The following is a 25,356-nucleotide window of genomic DNA, read 5'->3' as shown; positions in this document are numbered from 1 at the left end:
TTCCCTTACAGAAAAAGCACATGCATTTCACATGTTTTGCACATGTGAGCACATGTGTATTGTACATGTGAACAGATGTTTATTGCACATGTGAGCACATGTGTTTTGCACATGTGCAATGCATGTGTTTTTTCTGTAAGGGTTATTTCCAGTTTACAGCAACCTACTATATATCACAATTATGATTGCTTATTCTTACGGTAGGTAATATAAATGTATCTACCTGGTGTGACAGAGTTGTTGGCTGCCTCTCCATCTGCTGTAACCTTCAAAAAAATCTAGATATACAATTTTTTATATCATTATTGAGAACAGGGTTTTGTATACAGCACAGTCATGACTGACAAATAGAACGGATTCAAACTATAAACTACAACACATTACACAAAGTACACTGTCAGAATAAAGGCACCTTTTCTGTCACTGGGGTGGTAACCTTAAATGTTTATTTTTGTACCTTTGTGGGTATACAACAAATTCAAATGTTGTACCTTTTGGGGTACGATATTATACCATAAGAACCTATTGTGTACCTTAAAGAACAACTTTGTACCAGTTAAATTTTAGGGGAGACTGTTACTTTAAAGGTACACAATACAGGGTCTTTAAGGTACAGTAATGTACCCAAAAATGTACATCCTCATATTATGTTTAGTATACCTGTTAAGGTACAAAATGGAATCTTGTACCACCCCAGTGACAGAAAAGGTCTGCCTGACTTATTACTGTATAACTAAGAAACAATAACCATATGATGGTAATGCGCCTAATACAGTTTTAAATGTTGTCCAACCTCCTCGAGTGAGGTGTCAGATATTCCAAAGCTGCTGAGGCCCATGTCACCCAATGTTTCCTCCAGTTCTCTGAAGAGACTGGCGTAAGCACGATGCTTAAAACCTTTATTTGGCAGCAGGTAGGTCATCTCTTGGCCAATCATTTCAATTAGCTTTGCCTCGGGTACATGGTGATGAATCAGAGTAGTGATGCTCTCCACGTTCCCTGTGCAGAGAGATGGAAAAATTGATTACTTTTCGAAGAAACAAAACAAAAGAGGCTGTTGTATTACTGGAGTTTTAATAGACTGACCATCCAGAATTCTCTCAGGCTGAACTGTCTGACTCTCCTCTTTATATTTGGTGCATGTGGAACATGCGCAGGAACATTCAGATGCACAGTCACACTCATTCTGAAGGGTACAGTCATTTAAATCATTCTTAATGTACATCAATAAAGCATGTTTAAAAAAAACATTTGCCTGTAGCCTTGTATTAAATATATTTGAGTTTGCTATGGTGCTCTAGGTGATTTTAGTGCATCGCTGTGTAGTTGCTAAGTTGTTCTCTATGGTTACTAGATGGTTGCTTGGGTGATTACTTACTGGCCTAAATCACCCGAGTCCTTAAAATTTACTGGTCCCCACGCAGAGCTCAGGTTGGCTCAGTGCAATAATTTTTTGCTCATTTTCTACTATGCCATGCAACATGATAAGTCAAAGTTTAGTACCTAGGTTTAAGAGAATCCCTAAGCATAAGCAATAACACCTCGCAATCTCAATACTTCATTCTTAATAACAACAGGGAACATGCACACTGATAAAAAATCTATAGACTGAATGTAAGTCGCTTTTTAGTTACTTGGTCACAGAAGTCTCACCTCTTTCTTGCGCTGGTCTTTCATGCGACGTACCAGTGTGAGGTAAAAACCAACTCCAAAACAGTTCTTCAGGAAGAGAGGAGAACCACTGCAGTGCAGTTTACCTTTGGAAATGATAGCAACTCTGTCACTCAGCAGGTCTGCCTCATCCATGTGATGTGTAGACAGTATTACTGTGCGTCCTGGGATAAAAGTGATCGACACAAAAGAGAGTTCGTTAGATTTGTATCTTCGAGAGCAATTATGCTACACTGCAAAAATGACTTTCTTATTTGGTTACTTAGTCTTGTTTTCAGTAAAAAATATCTTAAAACTCCTAAATCAAGATAAACAAAATTACACAAAAAATATGTATTTTAGACAAAAATATAAGTGAATTTGTGCCTAAAACAAGCAAAACAATCCTATGGAAGCTTGTTTCCGCTATGTTTTAAAAAATAATAAATGGAAATTGTGACTTTGTATCTCAGAATTCTAACTTTATATAAAAGATGTAAAGTCAGAATTCTGAGATGTAAAGTAAAAATTCTGAGATGTAAAGTCAGAATTCTTAGATGTAAAGAAATTCTGAGATGTAAAGTCAGACTTCTAAGATGTAAAGTCAGAATTCTGAGATGTAAAGTCAGAATTTTGATATGTAAAGTCAGATTTTTGATATGTAAAGTCAGAATTCTGAGATGTAAAGTCAGACTTCTGAGATGTAAAGTCAGACTTCTGAGATTTAAAGTCAGAATTCTGAGATGTAAAGTCAAAATTCTGAGATGTTAAGCCAAAATTCTGAGATGTAAAGCCAGACTTCTGAGATGTAAACTCAGACTTCTGAGATGTAAAGTCAGAATTCTGAGATGTAAAGTCAGACTTCTAAGATGTAAAGTCAGACTTCTAAGATGTAAAGTCAGAATTTTGATATGTTAAGTCAGATTTTTGATATGTAAAGTCAGAATTCTGAGATGTAAAGTCAGACTTCTGAGATGTAAAGTCAGACTTCTGAGATGTAAAGTAAGACTTCTGAGATGTAAAGTCAGAATTCTGAGATGTAAAGTCAAAATTCTGAGATGTAAAGTCAAAATTCTGAGATGTAAAGTCAAAATTCTGAGATGTAAAGCCAGACTTCTGAGATGTAAAGTCAGAATTCTGAGATGTAAAGTCAGACTTCTAAGATGTAAAGTCAGACTTCTAAGATGTAAAGTCAGACTTCTGAGATGTAAAGTCAGACTTCTGAGATGTAAAGTCAGAATTTTGATATGTTAAGTCAGATTTTTGATATGTAAAGTCAGAATTCTGAGATGTAAAGTCAGACTTCTGAGATGTAAAGTCAGACTTCTGAGATGTAAAGTCAGACTTCTGAGATGTAAAGTCAGAATTCTGAGATGTAAAGTCAGAATTCTGAGATGTAAAGTCAGAATTTTGATATGTAAAGTCAGAATTCTGAGATGTAAAGTCAGAATTTTGAGATGTAAGTAGAGATCGACTGATACTCATTTTTTTAAACCGATACCGATAAATATTTGGATGCTTATGTGCCCGATAACCAATACTGAACCGATTTTTATTTACTATTATACTTCTGTTTCTGACATAATTACTACAACACGACTGAACTGAACAAACCCTTATAATAATAATAATCATCATAATCACTCACTCCCTCTTTGCATACAAAGTCATAAGAGGGTCTGAAAGAGTGAAGAATAATATTAATTTAATGAATAATGTAGAAACTATATTCTCAATACATGGACCATTCCAAACACCCCTATCATTTCGTCAGAAATGGACTGATCCAAAGTTCGCACTAAGGTTGCCAGGTAACGAAGCAGGAGAGAGAACAGTATAGCGGAGTTGGCTGCATATTGTACATAGTTTATAGAATAAAACAGGTGGATTAAGTGCCTTTTTGGAGATATAATATCGTTGTCTTGACCAGCAACCTGTAGCCTTCAGCAATCCAACCAATAGTTATCAAAGAGATTTTACACATAACATCACTGACTGGAACACTACCTTCAGGAAAGTAACAAACAAAACGGCTTATATATCATTGAATTTCTTAACTGGTAATGTTATTTGATGTCAGAATAAATCATATTTTGTTGTTATAGCTTATGAAATGGCAGTTGACAGCGCTGTTTATCTATGCACTTACTCATGGATTAACTCAATCAAACTGTGACCGCTTGCAGAGGTAATAAATAATTAATTAATATCCACAGACATTTATTTAGATATTTTAGTAAAATAATGTTTATCTGGTAAATGTTATTATAACTTAGGGTAAATCTTGTTAAAAGTTAGCTACATGTGGTGGCTATGCTTCAGCCTTCAACCCCAGTAAGTGAACAGCATATGGACGTGATTTTACGATGCTAATGATAAGCATAAATAACAAAAAAAAAAATTAATTTAGTGGTTTTATTCATGCAAAGCTATGTCGTTATTGGGACCGGATTTTATAGATCAGCGTGACTCTGTGAGTTCGTCTCTATTCTTGGACAAGCTGCATACATTGCTTTTAATATATCATCTTATTTAACATAACATGCATTAATGCACAAATAAGATGTGTTATAAATGCCTGCAAATATACAAAGTAAGTATACTCAAAGACCTTTTAATGAAGTCGCGTCACTCCGCCTTTATATTTGCTGTGCACGCTGCTTCTGCTGCTGTGAGCTTCTCTCCTCAGATGCTGTAAGGATCCTGCTGGAACCTTGTCTTGTTTTAATATTTAGTCCAGTATGGCAGGGTTCTGACATTACAATGTTTAATGTGGGAAAGCGTGATCTTAGTATTATTGTATTAGACCACGTTTTTCCCGTGTCTCGTCACTTTTACTCTGCTCCCTTGTCATCCTCTCCTCATTATTGTTTGATTTATATCACCTGTTCCCCCCTTGATTTGCTCCTCTATTTAATCCTCTTGTATTCATTGTCCCGTGCTTGTGTATTGTTCCAAGTTCCTGTGAGTAGTGATGGGGAAGTGAAGCTTTCTTGAAGCAGTGAAGCTTTCAACCCAATTGTATCGGAAAAAGGTTCATTACTCAAAGCTTTTCAAATCAGAGCTCGATGAGGACCTCTGCAGGTGAAAGTGCTGTATCACTGAATGTTTCACAACCAAACAACGTATTAATTATAGAAGCAAGAATTAATGGATTGACAAATTAAGGATAGGATGATAAATAAATGTAACAATATATAAAATACATGACCAAAGCATGTTCCATTTCATACGAATGGTAACTCCAAACAAAAATAACAAATTAAGGATAAAGCCTGGTCTTAAAAGTATAAAGTGTGAACCATTTAAAAAATATCATGGTATTAAGTGGTGCAGAAAATACTTTTTACTACTATCCAATATATATATTTTATATTATAAACTCACTATACAGTAATCGATTTCGTGTAACGCAATACTTCAATACAACCCATGAGGGCTCGCCACGTATCGAACAATTTAAAACCTTTGAATCAGATAACGAAGCAGTCACGTGGGTGTGAGTGAAACGAAGCTTCGGACGTCATTGGTCACGTGATTTTGCCAGAACGAATCAAGCTTCGATACAAAGCTTCAATGAAAATCGGTTCATTTTTTTGACACACGCCTCGGAGCTTCGGTGTCACTGGTAAAATCACTACCTGTGAGTACGTTGTTTAAAAAATCAAGTCTAGTCCAGTCAAATGTTATATATATTTAGTGTTTTGTCTAGTTCATTATTTAGTGTTCTTATCCACTGTATAAGTATCTTATTTATGTTGTTTTGCCCCCTCGTGGGTTTTTGTTTTCTGTTTTGTTATAATAAAAGTCTGTTGTGTATATCCACCTGCAGAAAATATCGGAAAACAGATATATCGATCGACTCTAGATGTAAAGTCAGAATTTTGAGATGTAAAGTCAAAATTTTGAGATACAAAGACACAATTTTCTTTTATTATTTTTTACAACATGGCGGAAACCAGCTTCCATAATTAAGTGTTTAAGAAAGTTTTTTTTCCTACCCCATTGGCAAATTTTTTGTCTAAAAACTAGAATTATTTTCTTAGGTCATTTTCAAGAAAATGCATTTTTATTTAACAATGTTAAGATATTTGTACTGAAAACAAGACAAAAATACTAAGTAAGAAAGTTTATAAAAAGATAAGAAATCCCTGTAATGTTCTCTTTGGCCAAAAGGTGGCAGTACCTGCACGGTACTTGAGCAGCAGGTCCCAGATGGAGCGTCTAGAGTAGGGGTCAACTCCTGAAGTTGGTTCATCCAGGATGACCACTTTAGAACCGCCCACAAATGCCATAGCCACTGACAGTTTCCTCTGCATACCCCCTTAACAGAGAGAGTCAAAGCTCAATTATATTATACATACCCAAACTGTTTTGCTGGTCTCTCCCCCCTTGGTTTGCTGGACCATCTTAAACATGCTAAGATCAGCAATTCATCCTATTTACATTAGGGTGAACATCTTCACCAACAAGGGAACAGCAGTTTATGAGTATGTGTGATACCTGGGAATCAAACACACAATCTTTGTACTACTAACCCAATGCTCTACCAATTGAGCTAAATGCAAGTTTATTTCATAAACCTTACACTCTATCAAATTTCCCACTAATAAGACCCACCAGAGAGGTTCTGAGCCTCCTCATCTCTTTTATGAGGCAATCCCAGGTCCGCAAGCATGTTCTCGACCTCCTGCTCTGCTTCCCTGAGGTTTCGACCCTTCAGCATAGAGTAGAAAAGAATATGCTCCTCTACTGTCAGACTGAAAACCACATGATATATCACATGATAAATTCACACAGCAATCATATTGCACAATGCATTGTAATATGGTGTAGAGAAATGAACTGACTGGTTGAAGAGGATGTTGTATTGTGGACACATGCCCAATGATTGTCTTATGGTGTCCATTTCTGTACGAATGTCTCTGCCATATATGTAAGCAGTTCCAGAGGTGGGTGGGAACAATCCAGTCAATATGGACCTAGTGTGACAAATATCAGAAATGCATCCAACAGCGATTCAGACTAAATGGAGTAGAAAATGAAAAATAAATTGAAAATGAAAAGACGCACAAAGTGGTGGTCTTCCCTGCCCCATTATGGCCCAGGAAGGAAGTGATCTGGTCCTCATAGAATTTCATATTGAGACAGTCGACTGCAGGTCTTGAGGAACTGGAATACACTTTCACCAAATCCTGCACTGATACTCCTGTTACCAGCCCGTCTAGCTCTGACTCAAAGAATGGATTCCCTGCGGGCAAAAGACCAATGCAGACACTGAATCAAACAAGCTAAATTAGGTTAAATACTGTCTATAGATTATAATTCTGCAATTAAAGGTGCAAATGTGAGACTTTTAGAAGGATCTCTTGACAGAAATGCAATCTAATATACATAACTATATTATCAGTGGTGAATAAGTAGCGTTACTGTGGCAGCTACCGTGTACCGTAGCTTCTCACTGCGTTTCGAAATTGAGGTTGGTTGCAATTCGCAATTTCATCACTAGATGCCACTAAAACCCACATTGGACCTTTATCCACCACTATCAAAGGCGGAGTGCACGATTTCTGAAAAAATGCTTTGGGAAAGGGAGTCAGGCGACTACCAAAACACACTTGTAGCCAATCAGCAGTAAGGGGTGTGTCTACTAAACAACATCGTTGCCTGGGTTGCGTATGTGTGGGGCGGGTCTATAATCAAAAAAAGGTCCAGATTCTATTGGGGTGGGGGCGTGTTTGTTTAGGTGATTTCAAATGTCAACATTGGCTTTCAGAGATCATTCACCAAGCCTTTAATGTTAATCTTACCATTATGCACATGCTGCATCTCCTTATGCTCAATCTGATCTTCCTCCTGCATCTTCAGCTGCTCCTCACGCTCCTTCTCTAGCCTTTCTCTTTTCTCTTTGTGCTTGCATTGCTTGCTGCTTCGAGAGCCGTTGCATTCCCTCGGCTCCGGCGAACTGCCACCGTACTCCTCCTGCTCCTGCTTTTCCATGTTTTCAACCAGAGGTTCCTCAGGCCCTACAGAAAAGCAGCGGTGTGTCTTTAAAATGAATGTAACGCTATAAACCTGGATATGAAATCAGTTTCAGAGCCTAAATAGTAAAGGTTCAAACCTGGACCAGGGTTCTCTGAGGGTGGGGGTGTCAACTTTAGCCAGTATGAGGGTTGAAGAGGGAAGTAAAATGGCCGACCGATGCCATACTGACCTGAAAATCCAATGGACCATGAATGATCTTACACACTCAAAAGTGTTTACTTTTAGTTTAGCATAATATAATGAAAAAAAATCTAACCTGGAAAGACATTGTCGAGATACCAAGCCAGAACAGCGTAGAGAACTGCATCTAATAGCATCATGCGTATAGAAGTAAAAAAGGAGTACTCATCGCCCTCGAGTGGGCTCGTGCGGATATTGTCCCACTGCAGACCCAGGCCTTGCTCCTCATAGCGGGATAGATACTCTGTGCCAAACCCAAAGGCCACTGGTGACAGCAAGCTCTGCAAGATATTGTGTAGATATTTAAGGATTTTGATAATATCTCCCTAATAGGAGCAACTTAATGCACTGTTTGAACTCTACATTTACATGTACTGTATGCATTGGCTTAAAATGACAAAGTATATTTAAGGTACACATTTTTATCAGTATGTGTGATCTCTGTGTGTCAATTGCATAACTTTGTGTTGCTAATGCAATGCTTTATTAGTGAAACTCACCACGGCTAGCTTCATGTCTTTGGTAATGCGGTCCTGCCAGGCGAAACAGAAAATGTGAGGGAGGTAGAGAGTGAAGTAAATGATGCCACTGCAGGCCGCAGCCAGGTTGGCTTTGTTAAAGAAGACGCTCATGAGGAAGCACTGCATGATAGTAGCCACAGTGAACGTCAGGAGGAAAAAGAAGAGGATGATGGGATTGCTGTAATTGAGCACCTTTCCAGCCTGAGGACAAAGAAAACACAACAAAATAACGTTGGTGACTGATCTTACTGTACAGTAGGTGTTATGAAAAATGATGATGCTGACCTGTAGGCAGGCTTAGAAAGGTAATACACTTTAAATTACCTCTGAAATTTCAAATATATTAAAATAGTGGTTTCATAGTAAAATATGATATGTGATTACATTTGCTTAAAGACACTTTAATGTTTTGTTCTATAACATAAATTACACCGAGTCATGTCTCAATTTTTTTTTTGAAATGTATAAGTGCTTATAAACACATTGCTGTATGTTTGTCCAAACATGTGGTAGCGGTAGTCTTTTTGTAGCAACTTTTTAATAATTTACGTTTTTCTATTTTCATCCTAGGTTGGTTTAGCTATTTTAAGTCAAAACTACAATATCTGATACGTGACAGATAGACTTAAAGAGTAAGGCCTGGTTTCAAAGAGAAGGTTTAGCTAAAGCCAGGACTAGCCATTAGTTACATTAAGATTTTTAAGCATGTGGCACTGGCTTATTTAAAGATCTGTCATTGCAAGTTATTTTCAATCAAGACAGCTCAAACATGTGTCTTAGTCTAGGACTAGCCTTAGGCCTTGTCTGTGAAACCAGGGTTAAGAGACTATCAATGTGTAGTAGCAACATGCAACCAGCAGAGGTCACAATGAAACAATTAAAAGAAAGGATGACATCCATAATATACAAATTTCCAATCAGGTATGGCAAATAGATATAAAACATTGTGTATATTAAAATACCATGACAAATTTTCCTCACCATTATAATTCCAGTCAGTAGAACAGTGCTGGAGGCCATCATAAGGAAACTGTCAATAAACCAGGTGTACCAGATTACTCCATTAGAGACTCCCATGGCCTTCAGTGTATCCTTCAGCCTTGTCTCCTTCTCCAGCACAATGCTCTTCACCACCATGGACACAGAGTAGATCCAAGCCAGCACCATGAAGACGGGGAAACAGCGGTTTAGGGTGAGCATAAACCTTGATCAAAGACAAACCACACAAGTTCAATTGGACAAGACATGACTTAGCTTTTAATAACATTTTGTTTGTAGCAAGTGATGAGCAATAGGAGATGTTGGAGTAGCTTTTTTCATTGAATTTCATCCATCACTCACATGTCATCCACATAACAGGGGTAGGGCATCTGCTGCAGATAAACACCCAAAGGCCAGTCATGACCTGTCTGTAACTTGAGGATACCATGTTCAATCATATCCTGCAGGTAGGCAAAACCTCCCCAGATATAGCGAAGGTCCTCCACGGGGTCTGCCCTGGGGCCAGGGTCCCAGTACCTGAGAGAGAAAGGAAGTGGGTAAGAAAACTTTGATGATACATAGATCCATAAGAAGTTACCATGAATGCAAGGTTTCGCGTTATGTATTTTACAGTTATGTCAATAAATTGTTTAATATCTTGGTGACATTATTATGGCCTTTTCCATTGCATAGTACCCCACGGTTTGGGTCAGGTCGGGTCAGCTCACCTCACTTTGGCTTGGTTAACTTTTCCATCGAGTTTAGTAACACTTCGGAGTGGGAGGAATTATAGGCGTGTCGTTATATTTGCGCTGCCTACTGCTGTCACATCATACAAGTGAGAGCTTCGTTGGAATACATCCACATATATATTAGTTTAACATTATTTCTCAGTCCGCCGCAAAATGTAATTTTGTCACAACAAATAGATGTTTACACATCGCGTTTATCACTACCTCTGTCTCTCATGACAGTTTCTGTACAAACACCCATGGCGTAAGTCGACGCGCTCACTGAGCCTCATTTAAAGTTGGATAATATATTTAATATGCTGACGTGCGTGTCGCGAATGTGCTGCCACAAACTGCAAGTCTGGAAAAAAACTGGTATGGTGTTCCTGATTCTCAGCCTGTGGATGTTTTTCATTGCTAAAAGCGAGTTTGGGAACTTATAGCAGAACAAATATGACAACATGTTTGCTCGAGACAGCGCAAGCTAGCATGAAGGTAAAGCTAATTTTTACATTATAGTGATGACGCTGGTAGTGAAGATTCTCTTAGACCAATCAGTGACCTACAGTGTTTTCGTGTCATGTTTTGGTATCAGCTCGGTTCGCTTGGAACACCAACCGAGGTGGTACTAAAAAAGTATTGGGTACTACGTACTGCACCCAGTGGAAAAGCGCCCTAAAAGTAAGCGGACCCAAACCAAACCGTGGGGTACTATGCAATGGAAAAGCGCCATTAAATGTATATACTGAATATACAAAAATGACCACATAACAGGTAGCTTGAAAAAGCGTTTGAGATCTAAAGAAAGATCTAGCAATCATTTCTTTGTAGATGTCACTTACTTTGTTATCTAACTAAATGAAACTGATACATTTTCAAGTGTAGCTTTAGTGTGAAAATATTTAAGGACTGTATTGTATTCACTCTCACTGGGATAAATATTAACAGTAACACACTTACATTGGATATCACACTTATATACACTCTATATGGGATGAATCAGAAACGATTTAATGGGTAACAACAAGAGTCACAGTTTGTAATTCAATTCACACTGTTTGTGCTGGCTGCACTTTACATGATGCCCAGATATAATGGCAACACAATGAACCCTCAGGCCCACAGTGTCATTCAATCTCTGACTATTTGTCTCAAATAGGGACGGATACAATGAGATCCGACCAGACTAACACCTGCAGGCATGTTTTGAATTCCACAGAGAACCTGAATCAAGGTAATGGTGGTGGTGTCACTTTGCACACAGAAGAAGCTTATACGATTGTGCTGCTCTTTCTCTTATGACACACAATAACAGTAACAATAGTGCGTTGGATCATAACACCTTAAATAAACAATTAAGAAAAGATCTTTCATTCTTGATTTACACAATCAACTGTAATATAAAATCTGTATCAGTACACATGTGTATATGTTCCTTCAATGTGGTTTGTTTTGCAACAATGCAGAGGTTGTATATTATCCTTAACCTGTTTAAATAAAAGTGAGTATTTTATCATGCCTCACCATAATCCAGCATGGTTTTGTTCTAGATTTAACCTTACCCTTCTTCTATGTTCTCTTTTAGATGTCTCTGCAACAGGGTTGCCAGATCCACGAAACAACACCAGTCAATGGCCATTCAAAACTAGCCCAAAACCATTCACAACCCAAATACCAACAACTAATGAATGAAAAAAACAAACCACAAAGATATTGTAAAAGTAGCCCAATTCAGAATTTTGCCAAAAAGCCGTGGACATGGCAATCCTGCTCTGGAAGTTCGAGACTATAAGAGACCTTGTTATGGCGCTTTTCCATTGCATAGTACCCCATGGTTTGGTTTGGGTCAGGTCAATCAGCTCACCTCACTTTGGCTTGGTTAGCTTTTCCATCGAGTTTAGTAACACACTGTAGTAGAAGGGGGTATAGATGTGTCGTTATATTTGCGGTGCCTACTTCTGTGACATCATACAAGTGAGAGCGTCATCATACATTCCCATACATTTATTTATTTCTCAGTCTGCCACAAAATTAAACTTGACCACCACAAATAGATGTTTGCTTTGCACATCGCGTTTTTCAGTACCTCTGTCTCACATGACAGTTTCTAAACACTTGTGGCGTCCGTCGATGCGCTCCGCTGAGCCTCATTTAAAGTTGTATTTAAGCATATATGTGGATATGCGAGTCCCGTATGTGCCGCCACAAACTGCAAGGCTGGAAAAAAACTGTTATAATGTTCCTGATTCACAACCTGTGGATGTTTTTCATCACTAAAAGGGAGTTTGGGAACTTACTGCAAAGCACGGATGACAACAGGTTTACTTTAGACAGGACAAGCTAGCATAAAGGTAAAGCTAATCTTTTACATTATAGCGATGACACTGGTAGTGATGATTCTCTCAGTCCAATAAGTGATCTACAGTGTTTTCACGTCACGTTTTGGTATCAGGTCGGGTCGCTTGGAACCCCAACCGAGGTGGTACTAAAAAACGTATCGGGTACTACGAACTGAACCCAGTGGAAAAGCTCTCAAAAGTAAGCTGACCAGACCCAAACCGTGGGTACTGTGCAATGGAAAAGCGCTATTAGGTCATGTAAATAATGACACATGTAAGGATGCTGTGCTTCACCTGTCTTTGATTTTGTTGGTACGTTCCACTGCATCTATATCCATTCGTATCTTGAACTTGATGTGTCGTGGCAGGTCTGTGGTCCAGGGGTACATGTCCGTGAAGACCAGGCCCGCCCAGAACTTATTCTCCTCCAGCAGGTGAAGAGCTTGATGGGTCATCAGGTTCTCATCCATGTGACCCACAAACTTATCCAGGCTTATACACTGATAAGATAAAAGATAAATATCAATGAGTTTTTTTATATATATATTTTGTGTTATTCATTGTATTTCGTAACACCATTGTATCATCCAATAAATGGCAAAAACTAGTTAATCTATTCACAAGTACGGGGACGGCCAATTTAGCATCTCTAATTCCCCTAGACTTGCATGCCTTTGGACTGTGGGAGGAAACCGGAGAGTAGGGAATTGGGTTCAAATCCCAAACTTCTTTGCCTAAGAAATAACCCATTGGTTACTGCATGTACATTTGTTTCAATACAACAGGCCTCTCATTCACGAAGCTCTGCATTGACATGGGAAAATCACAGTGCCTGTGTTGGCCCTGCATTGGATATCTTCGCTACAATAGCCGAGTGAACATGCCACCACACAAGAGCCAAGAGGCCTCCATTAGCACTATATAGAATGAAGCCCTTTACAGTACTGTACAATGCCACAAGAGATCTGAATACACTAGTGAATGGAAAGACCCAATGTGAACTCATACTCATATGTTTTTCAGGAGCATCTAAAAAGGAGATAAATATTAAAGAGAGCTCTACACAATGTAACAGCTAAAGTTTCGCTCAGGCTTAATGGTGACAGCTATAGCTAATGGGTTTGTTTGTAAAGCACAGGGCTTTGCTGCTCTGATGTAGACAAAGAGAGGCTGAGCTGCTCTATGATAGCCCTCTCCCACCATCACCATTCCACTCTAATCAATTTGCGGGAAGAGGCCTCCGGCTTACGAACACTCCGGGACGGTGAGGTAACAGAACGAAGCTGAGTGATTTGCCCGCTTGTTCATCAACGAAGCCCCCCGTCCGCAAAAACAACAAGGCACTGGCAAAGGGTGGCTCTCCCACCCACTCCCCTCTTAATCACAGCCATACAAAAGAGTGGTCTGCATGCTGTTGACAGCTTGCTTGTTCTTCTCCCTTTCACCCATCTGGCCGGGTGGGCTCTGTATAGCCGCGCTAAGTGGTCTTTCTCGTGGTGATGTGCTGAGAGCAATCAGCACTCTGAAGAATGAAGGCTGTAGTGCTCAGAGCTAAAGAGCCTCTTTCTGTGGAGTGAGAGATCAGCAGATCAATGCTGGTTTGAGGAGATACTCTACATGAGAGCATCAGTAGACCTGGGATGAAGGGACCTAAATCCCTAAAATCCTCACCAGCTAGGATATATCCACTGACACAGTTGAAATATCACTTGGTGTGAAAAAAAAATTTCTACACTGTCAGAAACACAAAACTGTACCTTTTCTGTCGAGGTGGTACCCTTTAAATGTTCGTTTTTGTTATACCTTTACAACACAATGAAATGTTGTACCTTTTGGGGGTATAATTATACCCCAAGGACCTATTTTGTACCTTAAGAAACAATGACATTACTGGGACACCAGTCTACTATGATTTTTATAAAAAGAACACTACAGTATTTCGTAGTACGCAACATGGGATGCAGGGTACATCCCTGGGTACATTGCATTGTTGCTGTGGCAACATATTATTATTTTTTTATTAAATAATGTCACAGGCTAACATGGTCTTTAGCATTTATTGAGATCTTCATCTCACCTCACTGTACTGGTTGAACATTCGAATAGTCTCATCAATGAGCCTGAAGACATTTCTCCAGTCAAAGTTATACGTGTTTATATATCTGTGCTCTTCTGGCCCATTCTGAAGGAAGTTGAGGATGTCTTTTGTGGTGATTTCTGTGCCTTCAAGACGCCTGTCCAGGAAGTCCATCACTGTGGGGTTTCTGAGTGAATCCTATAGTGCAAAGGAAAAGGAAGATTGGAATTTGATTCAGTGTTTAGTGAAAAATGTACACAAAAGAATTCTGCCACCACATGGACAGAATTTAATATATACTCCAAGTTTGGCTTTTTCGTTAATTCTAGATAAAACACATCGTAATACACTGTTGAGGCAACATGTATACAGGAAATAAAGATCTTTGATTCGCTTATATTTTTAAGAATGTGTTTTATTATGTCTGATATAGGGTTGATCCCATTGAACACCTTAAGGGTAAATTGGAATGTCAGACCACATCACTTTCTGACCTCACTGATGCTAATACAGTTTATATTATTTGGGTGTGTTGTTTGTTTTCATTCCATACAATACATTAGAAATCCGATACTAATACTAATGGATATACAGTAATCGTGAGACACAAAGCTTGATCATATATTGCTAATCTAGCATCTGTCAAATAGAAAACAAAATAATCTACAGTAATGGATTCACTTTCATAAGTTCCTTATCATGTCCGAATATACACTCACCTAAAGGATTATTAGGAACACCATACTAATAATGTGTTTGACCCCCTTTCGCCTTCAGAACTGCCTTCATTTTACGTGGCATTGACTCAACAAGGTGCTGAAAGCATTCTTTAGAAATGTTGGCCCATATTGATGGATAGCATCTTGCAGTTGATGGAGATTTGTGGGATGCACATCCAGGGCACGAAGCTCCCATTCCACCACATCACAAAGATGCTCTATTGGGTTGAGATCTGGTGACTGTGGGGGACATTTTAGTACAGTGAACTCATTGTCACGTTCAACAAACCAATTTGAAATGATTCGAGCTTTGTGACATGGTGCATTATCCTGCTGGAAGTAGCCATCAGAGGATGGGTACATGGTGGTCATAAAGGGATGGACATGGTCAGAAACAATGCTCAGGTAGGCCTTGGCATTTAAACAATGCCCAATAGGCACTAAGGGGCCTAAAGTATGCCAAGAAAACATCCCCCACACCATTACACCATTGCATTAATGAGAAATTGAACAGGTTTTCCTAATAATCCTTTAGGTGAGTGAATATTCCCAGAGGAAACCACAAGGGAACTGAAAGACGATAATGGGTGAGATTGTTGATATCATATCATGTAAAGTGACAAAAAGCAGGAGGTGTGTGTGTGTATGTATGAGACACAAAGAAACAGAGCGCTTACTCGGATCATGTTCATCTGAACACTGTTCTGAAAGAACTCCCAGAGCTGGGGTCCAACCTCTTCCCAAGCCTTCCCCATCTTCAGCAACCTTTCCAGCTCCTCAAACGTAGTGTTGGCCTAGTAAACACACACACAGACAGAATTCATAACAGCTACAGGCAAAATTTTACAATAAGGTCCCATTGCATTGCATTTAGTATAAAGTTTTTTGTAAAGTGTGACCATACTACTACTTATCTCTTATTTGAGTAGTTTAAATATAAGTTTACCATTTAAAGGGATAGTTTACTTTAAAATGAAAATGAATTCTGTCATCATTTACTCATCCTCATGTTGTTCTAAACCTGTATGAATTTCTTTTTTCCAATGAACACAAAATAAGATATTTTGAGAAATGATGGTAAACACACAGCATATAGTGACCATTGACTTCCATAGTAGGAATAAAAAATATGATGGAATTTAATGGGTACCATCAACTGTGTGCTTACCATTATTTATCAAAATATTTTCTTAGTCATTTATCACAATACTTCCAAAAAATTTGTTTTCCCTACTATGGAACTCAATGGACACTATCTGCTGTGTGTTTACCATTTTCTTTTGTGTTCATCAGAAAAAAGAAATTCATACAGGCTTAGAACAACATGAGGAGAAGTAAATGATGACCGAATTTTCATTTCAAAGTGAACTATCCCTTTAATAAATGAGATGTTACAGCTTAATGCTTCAAGCGTGCTAGTCTATGATTAATTTCCTCATGAATGTAATGACCTCACATGTATTATTGCATTAGCAAAGGTTAAAGAGACAGTGCATGTGTTAGAGGGGGGTATTATTTTTTCTTACACTCTTTAATATCTTTCTGACAGCAGGGGAGTCTGGGGTGTACAAGATCTTTCCCATCAGCAGAGGCTTCACAGAATTCCAAACGATTTTCGTAACAGGGTTTGACTCCAGGTTCTGCATCAGTGCATTACAGAACGGAGCTGTGGAAGACACAACAACATCAACAAAAAGAATGCGTGTGTGAGAGAGGAAAAAGAAAATGAAAGACAAAGGATTAAGTGAAACGAAACAAACTGAAAAGTCCAGAATTTAGGGCTGCTCTGCAATACTAAGAGCATTTAGTACTAATAACATATCTACAATATTTAAATTATTTGGAGTATGTATGTGTCTAAAGATCATGGAAACATGAAATTTTTATGATGTTATGGTAATATAATTGAGTAAAAAAGACAGTAAATGTAATTGCATTAATCCACTGCACATACTCTGCAAATGAGGTAAAATATGAGGTAAACTATATCTCAGCACTCTTACTTGCAGTGTTGTCATAGGCGTAGGTGTTGTGTCCTCTGGAGCTGTTGATGCCCAAGAATGCTTTGTAGTTGTTATCTTCATACCAGTTGAAGGAGAAGACCCGGGTGCCTTCACCCTCAGGGTAACCACAGAACAGATCTGAGACAGTGGATATCAGCTGACTGAATGAAGAGGGACCACCTGGCTGCAAGATGGAGGACATCACCCGCATCAAGTCTTTAAAGCTCTGCCTCTCTGCCAGCTGGAGAAGAAAAGTTTAATCAATGTTTTTTGTGTACAAATAAGGTGTGGGACGCTTGAATGTATTAACCCCTTTCAGTTTATTCCAAAAAGTTTTTGTGAGACTTCAGACGTCTTGAACAACTTATGACTTGGTATGACAACTTGGTTATTATTTTAGGTGAAATATTACTGCAAGATTATAAGGTATGGCTGAAATAGCAACTTAGTATATCTTAATATTAATCTCCATGATATTTAATAAGAATAGTTGGTAACATAAAACAATGATTAATATCAAACAAAATTAACTGAAAGCTTTTAATAAGTTCTCTACTGTGTCTTTGTAAATATGTATGTATTTTATGATATAATTTATTGGTGCGGTCTCTCACTCTGCCATGCACGAAAGCACACTGCTCGCGCCAATGTCACATTTCATTATTTCTATTTTTGCCATAGAAAAAAGTCTATATACTATATACTTACGTCTACCCTTGACTAGACATAAGTTTATTCTGCGACGTTTGCCTAAATGGTGCAACAGGTGTAAATTCTATGTCTGACGTAAAGCCATTTTACATCCAAACTAGTCTTACGGCCGGGTTTACGCCCAGCTTAGCTAAAGCCAGGACTAGGCCTAGTTAAATTAAGATGTTTAAACAGTGGCAGCCGGTGACTTCTCTTTCAAGGGTGCACGATGCGAAGCTCGTTACAACATGCATTTAGCCCGTCGTGTGTGTTTGGCGCTTCACGTGAACCATGTGCATCATGCATCTTGTCAAAATAAGTGCCTTCTGCAGTTTAAAAGGGTTTATGATAAAAGTGACGCTTGCAATTGCAAGATGCTCGCATAATCTCATGTGTAATCAGAGTTTACTCTTAAATGTATTATGATTATTTTGTGTACGTGATCATCTCTTTTATCTTAAACCGTTTTGACGCGTGTGCATCAGGAATCTGTGATGCACGGGTCAATGTATTACTTTATCTACTTAAATGTCCTACTCTCTTAGAACGAATGCGTTTAAAATAACACAATCAGTGTTAGTTTTGGGACAACACACTAATTGCGCTGTCCTAGTATAAATACATCTCTGTCTTATTAGGAACAACACATTTTGAGTTACTTTTAACACAACTTGTTTAATTTTAACACAAAATGACGCACAAAAAATTGAGTGAAGAGTGTAATATAACCAAGGCCTGGTTCTGGCTTAATCTAAACCCTGTCTGGGAAACTGCCCCATAAACATACAGTCAGAGTACTCATGACCTAATGGTTAAAGTTTGGCTTTTAACCCGAAAGTTATTGGTTCAAATCTCACAGCCAGCAGGCTGCGACTGATGTGCCGTTGAGCAAGGCACGCTTCCCCCAATTGCTCCCTGGATGCTGCCCACTGCTCCCGTGGTCTGTGTGTGTTTACAACTTACACTGCTTGTGTCGGCATTGGGTCACATTTCAAATATAGGCTACCATACTTGACAAATCACGTCCCTTTCACTACATTTGTGCCAAGTTGTGGAAAGATTTCATATTCTGGGTATGGAATTCATCCAATTTAGGTTCAGACGTTTGATGAAATGTATAGTATGGCAACTATTTTTGTTGCAGAGAAACTACAAAAAAATAAATGTATTGTAAACTCAAAATGTACCATATAGTATAGAACTGTTTTGCATTTTCTGCTTTCTCTTCAAAGGAAAAAGTCCTTAGAAAGGAAAACAATTTAGACATTTCTCTGCTCTTTTAACAAAACCTGGAGAATGAGGTCATATTTCCAGCATACTGTTTCTCAAGAGAGTGCTTAAACACAAAAACAATATCAGAAAAAAATGTATTTAAAAACATAATCTCAACTGATGTTATCTTTAATGTTAACACTGGCTTGAGGGAAATCAATCACAAAGAATTCCTGGGAGGTGCAAATATCCTCTCACAAGAAGAAGACATTTTTCCAGATGTTAACCTTTGTATTTATCTCCAGACTGAACTCAATAGCTAGCAAACATTGCTCTGTGTCAAAATACTAGGCCAGCAGGATATCGTGGTGAACGTGAGATCCGGCGATTTTGAACGGATCGTGAACTCTTACGCACACCGTGATAGCCACAATATGTAAAATCAGGTCAAGATAACTAGGTGAAAACATTAAGATTTCCACAGAGGTTTTCAGTATGAAGAATGACTCATTGCTCAGCCATGGCTAAACCAATACTTTTCCTCCTTCCTTCCTGTATTGATATACTTTTGTTGTACACATACAGTCCCACGGACTGCTGGAGATAGATTTAGTGATAGATGATAACATTAGTTGGCCAGGCTTTTTGTCACCCAAGCAAAAGGGAAAGAATCGTGCTCCACCTACAGGATGTGACCTCCGTGGAATGTCCTTTTAACATTATTGTCATTGCACACATTCATTTACGTACATACATACATATATTGTGCTAGTCGGTCATATGAACGTGTTGACCTCACTAACATACACAAAATAAGATATTGTTGACTTTATATCTGTGATGATGATGTGATAAGGACATAACACACACTTTTCAAGCATCGTTCCTCAAGCTCAAACTTAAGAGCTAAAGGGAAGCGAAGAGTTTCCTGAATGCTAAAATAGGCTGTAGAAAGAAGGAGAGGAACTGGACGTTGTCAGTTTTACCTCCTGAAGTTTGTCAGACACTGCTGAAAGAACACGACCCCAGAAGTGCAGGTCTATCCCAGCTGAGTGACTATCCAGCACCATGGGCAACTAAACATAAAAAGAGATTTACAGAGAAATTTAAGATTATATACATTTTCTAACAACCACAAATGTATATTTAATTACATATGAAGAGCTCAGAAATTGCATCTGACATGTTTTCTAATGAACATTTATTTTTTATCATACTCTTAATAGATTCTGCCAACAAAGCAGTATTTTTTAATGGCGTGAGGGCGGGATTAAGCAGATTTATAGCGAAAGTATTTGATGAACGTATATTTGTCGAGAGCATTCGGATAATATGTTTATGTTGTCATGTTGTGTATTGACCACCAGTTGTGTGATTGCAGTACCAGTTTTGGCCACAATCCTACATACTATTCCTTTAATGATACTTTTGTATATATATTGTAAATATTGTAAATTTTATATTGATTCGGCTTTAATACCAGTAAAAGATATTTGATTATGTTAATACAGAGGTCTCCAACCTTTTTGTGAGCAAGGGCTACTAGAATTAAAACAACAATCTGGACTGCTACTTTTTTATATTCTACTCAAAACCTTTTTGTTTTACTTTTGTTTGACTTTTAGCATTGTTTAAATGTTAACATACATAAAAGATCCCAAGGTAATTTAAAGGCGGGGTGCGTGATTTTTGAAAAACACTTGAAAAAGGGAGTCGGACGATTACCAAAACACACTTGTAGCCAATTAGCAGTAAGAGGCGTGTCTACTAACCAACATCATTGCCTGGGTTGCGTATGTATGGGGCGGGTCTATCAAAAGAAGGTCCAGATTCTATTGGGGTAGGGGCGTGTTTGTTTAGATGATTTCAAATATCAACATTGGCTTTCAGAGGTCATGCATCCCGCCATTAAAAATATATAATATATAAATATTAAAATTGAGACATTAATAGAATGTGCTTTGGCGGGCAACTCACAGACTCCGTGCGGGCAACCATGTTGGAGACCACTGTGTTAATATATTAAAGCAAGCAAATGAAAGTTATAATCTCTATAATGTATAATCTCTGTAACACTGATTAGAACTGTCTAGAATAGAAAGCCCTGTTTAAACCTGGTACCTGATGCATTTTGGTCGATCAGATTTTGATGGATCAGGAAGATACAGGTAGATGGTTCACAAACCAAAACCATCATGAGAGAAAGCAAAACTGATGTATAACCAGCAAGTGCTTTCAGTGCATTTCCATCCACTGAAGAATGTATCCTCTTTAATCAGATTAGTAAATAAGGCCAAGTAGTGTGTCATGCTAAATCTACCATCTGCTTTGACCTAACCCAGCGTGAAGCACTTTGAATTAGAGAGAGAGAGCGTGTGTGTGTGTGTGAGTGAGAGAGAGAGAGAGAGAGAGAGAGAGAAACAGATAAGCAGTGTTGTTTCAGCAGTGGTATTCAAAGTAGTCCTCCTAAAATGTAACAACAGCTAAGTAGGTCTGAATCTGACTCAAGCTCCAGACATCTAGTTTAGTACAACACCTGCTAACACACACTGTGTGTCCAGTAAACTTATCCTAAAACTGTAAAGTATGTGACCCAGTGCACTGTGCTGTCGTTTTTTAAACCTACAGTTTAAGACACTTTTAACCATAAGAAAAACAGAGTTTTATATTAGGATAATAGCATCACTTCATCTTGCTTATTGCATGCTGTACATCTCCCATGTTATTAACCTCACAAATGTATAGTGTGCAATTATAAAGTATGAACGTGTAATACATAGAATATAACCCCCAGGGTGTTCATTTTTTTGACTCTTTAACCATGTCTAAATTTTAAAAAGTTTAATCAAAATTGATTAAATTGTTTGTATGAAGTTTTCAAATCTGAGAACTCTTAACCAACCCATAGCAGCCACTCAAACTAAATGCTTTAGTTGTTTTTACAGCAGTGTTGTGGTTTATCAAAAAAACATCTAATTACAATGAGTCCTGTCCTCAATTACAAATTACTGTATCAAGGAAACTGTCTTTTCAGATTTAAACTTTTACATCTTAGTTCTGTATAGATCGGAATAACAGAGGTGTTATGAATAACATAATAACAAAAGTGCCATAACTGACCAGCCGGAAGAGCTTAAAAAAGTCTATGTTGGCATAAAGCACATCCTCAATGTTCTGCAGTTTCTGCTGGGAAAGGGCACACATGGCGTTGCGAACCCCATACAGTCCTCTGCGACTGGGGAAGATGAGGAATCGCTCCAGGAGAGCCTGGCTACAGGCGATCTCCTTCAGGGACAGATCTGGGACTCCATATGCAAACTAGAAACAAAGGAGAAAGAGCTGAATCATATTGCTTTAAAGACTAAATCTACATTCTCATTGGTGTTCACACATTGAGGTCAACTTTGGTAACTCTTTGTTTCCCTGCTATTTCAGAAGAGAAAAACAAGGTTGCTTTGGTCCGCAAATGAAAAACATAGGATGTTATCTTTTCAAATTGTTTTTATACAGTGTATGAGGACTTTGGTGTCATTTCTTTAAGCTATAACACTTGGATTTGTTGAGTGTTACAGACAATACATTGTGGTTCATTCAGGTACTGTATAGGATCAAAGTTGCATACTTAAGAGCCTGTGATTGATGATTTTCCTGAGACAACAAAGCCATAACCATAAATTACATTGTGTGTAAAAGGCCAGAATTAAACAAAAGACTTGCGTCACAAAGAAAATGACATAAAACCGCAGGAAGGGTTCTCAAAGCCAGTGACCCTTCAGAAAACACATACTGAACACATGAGATTTTGCTGTATCTGAAAACATCCAGTGGCTCAGCTTAGAATTGTCCTGATTTTTGGAATTCACATTTAAATCACATTTGTTAAAATTAATAAGCCATAACAGAAACTTTTGTAACGGTTTTTGTAATTTCAGTTCATATGTTATAAAAGTACAGTATTACTCTAGCTTACTTGCTCCACCCGGACTTCTGCATTTGTAAGATCATCCACCACAGCCACTGAAAGTCCAGCATCCCTCAACAAGAATGAGGTCAGAATCTCATCATCTTTCAAGATGTACTCAACCTTTAGGCCTTTTCCTGATGGAAGAGAGGAAAGGTTGCATAAAGGAAAACACCACAGTTTTTCAATGTTTTACTGTGTTCTTACCTTAACTTAGATGAATTAATATATATACGTATCTTTTTTTAATGTGTGCACTTAATCTTAGAACAGCGTGTCATGAATGTGTTAGCATTTAGCCTAGCACCATTCATTCCTTAGGATCCAAAGAGGGATGAATTTAGAAGCCACCAAACATTTCCATGTTTTCCTTATTTAAAGACTGTTACATGAGTAGTTACACGAGTAAGTATGGTGGCGCAAAATAAAATGTGGCAAATTTTTAACCGGATAAAAATAAGAACCATATTGTATGGCGGAAGAGCACTTAGTTTGCAGCACTTCGACCTCAGCGCGCAGTAGGGTTACACGTAAAAGTTCTCTGTAAAGAATCGAACCGTCATGTTATCCTCCCACGGTTCGGCAAGCACGTGCATCACGGTGCACCACCATGTTTGATTCGACCACGCATTTCTAATATAGTTTGGTGAAAAACAACACATAAAACCGCTAATGTATGTAGTATGCAAATTTGTTACCGACCTCACAGTTCCTCCTCACGTGTTGGTGTGTGTGTGTTGCGGACTGTTTAGCGCAGCAAGATAAGGAGAAAAGCCGCTAGAGGCACCGCCAGCTTTATTTAACTCTACTGCAGCAGCGATGCTCAAGAAAACATGGACAAAACTGTCTAATTCGCATGGCGTGATTGCCGTATGTTCAAAACAATACATCTAATATATCGAGTTGCTTGCTTCGTTATCACTAGGGTGTTGTTAATAGCAAGTTTGAGCGAGAGGGGGAGTTATGCTAAATGCTAACACAGTCACAACACGCTGTACAAAGATTAAAAGTGCATGCATTGAAAAAAGATAGGTATGTATTAATTCGTCTAAGTTGAGGTAAGAACATAGTAAAATATTGAAAAACGGTGGTGTTTTCCTTTAATAAAAACGTATAAGTGTTACTTGCCTATGCAAACCTTGCCACCACTACTAAGCTGTTGTGGGTGGTTGCCAGGGTGTTGCTATGCTAAGATGTATTTGATTTTATTTATCCATTTTATCATCTACAAGGTGGCATTGCGCAACTAATTATCCTTATCTGTTTATTTAGGAAATATTTTTGGTGATCTGATTTGAACTATCAGCAGTAGTACGGCAGTATAGTGCTTTTTAAAACCTCTCCCCCACCATAAAATCTAAAGAGATTTTTTTTGTGTTTTAGAACGAATGTTTAGCATTAAAGCCGCAATTTAATAATAATATACTGTATAATTTGTGCTCTCAAGCATGATTTCATGGGAAAAATCAGTTCAATGGTATTTGACTTCAGCCCATGTTAAAAGTAAAAGTATGTAAAGTATGATACAGTAAGTACAGTATGCAAAGTAACCAGCAATTTTGAAAGAAAGAAGTTATGGACTGCAGCTTTAAGGAAATCTGTAAACTATACACAAAAAATTACTAACTTTGCATTTGGAAGATATAAGCATCCAAAACGGATGAAGGATTTTTATAAAATCATTTTGCACTTTAAATGCTCTCCAAAATCTGAAGTGCCCCAATTAATGTCCCTCCCTAACTTCCTGTTTACACGGAAATTACGTCAACACATGAAAGAAAGCTGCATATTTCATGGCACAACAGTGTGTCTTTAAAAGCATTCTGTAAAATTCCACAAATTTAAGAGGAGATATGCATGCGATGTTCCTTCTCAAAGGATTACAGATTTATTGATTTAATCTTGAACAGCTGCTTTCTTACAAACTAAATCTTTTAAAGGTTTAATTCGTGATGCAAATAAAAATATACTTATACTTTCCTCATTTCCTCAAAACCTCCATTTGTTTGACATACTGTATATACTTGTAATAAATAATGCATTCCACACCTTACGAACTGAAGCTCTCTGAACTTTGCAGCAGTCTGCTCAACAGTATTTATAATGACTAGACAAGTGTTCACTGTGAGGATGACAAAGTGGTTGAATGGTCACTGAACTATCTGACGTGTCCCTGAACACTAAATACACTCACCTAAAGGATTATTAGAAACACCATACTAATATTGTGTTTGTCCCCCTTTTGCC

At 38.1% G+C, this 25,356-nt stretch overlaps 1 protein-coding gene across 4 annotated transcripts in view; it reads right to left on the bottom strand.

Moving 5' to 3' along the window:
- abca4b (ATP-binding cassette, sub-family A (ABC1), member 4b) overlaps positions 1-25,356 on the bottom strand; it is a 51,177-nt gene that overhangs the window by 16,236 nt on the left and 9,585 nt on the right. For all 4 annotated transcript variants that reach the window (XM_055202434.2, XM_055202438.2, XM_055202439.2 and 1 more), the window contains exons 6-27: positions 23,119-23,246; positions 22,269-22,466; positions 20,135-20,224; positions 17,247-17,487; positions 16,770-16,909; positions 15,921-16,037; positions 14,525-14,722; positions 12,742-12,947; positions 9,738-9,914; positions 9,378-9,600; positions 8,376-8,597; positions 7,952-8,156; positions 7,772-7,864; positions 7,461-7,676; positions 6,724-6,901; positions 6,501-6,632; positions 6,271-6,410; positions 5,837-5,974; positions 1,654-1,835; positions 1,087-1,186; positions 794-999; positions 224-278 (exon numbers count right to left, since the gene is read on the bottom strand). In XM_055202434.2, coding sequence (XP_055058409.2) covers positions 224-278; positions 794-999; positions 1,087-1,186; positions 1,654-1,835; positions 5,837-5,974; positions 6,271-6,410; positions 6,501-6,632; positions 6,724-6,901; positions 7,461-7,676; positions 7,772-7,864; positions 7,952-8,156; positions 8,376-8,597; positions 9,378-9,600; positions 9,738-9,914; positions 12,742-12,947; positions 14,525-14,722; positions 15,921-16,037; positions 16,770-16,909; positions 17,247-17,487; positions 20,135-20,224; positions 22,269-22,466; positions 23,119-23,246 — 3,585 coding nt within the window. The remainder of the gene's footprint in view (positions 1-223; positions 279-793; positions 1,000-1,086; positions 1,187-1,653; positions 1,836-5,836; positions 5,975-6,270; positions 6,411-6,500; positions 6,633-6,723; positions 6,902-7,460; positions 7,677-7,771; positions 7,865-7,951; positions 8,157-8,375; positions 8,598-9,377; positions 9,601-9,737; positions 9,915-12,741; positions 12,948-14,524; positions 14,723-15,920; positions 16,038-16,769; positions 16,910-17,246; positions 17,488-20,134; positions 20,225-22,268; positions 22,467-23,118; positions 23,247-25,356) is intronic.

The sequence above is a fragment of the Misgurnus anguillicaudatus genome, chromosome 2 (assembly GCF_027580225.2).
Source record: "Misgurnus anguillicaudatus chromosome 2, ASM2758022v2, whole genome shotgun sequence".
In the NCBI taxonomy this organism is placed as follows: domain Eukaryota; kingdom Metazoa; phylum Chordata; class Actinopteri; order Cypriniformes; family Cobitidae; genus Misgurnus; species Misgurnus anguillicaudatus.
Note: the sequence above shows the minus strand (reverse complement) of the source record. Positions and strands in the feature narration are given on the sequence as shown.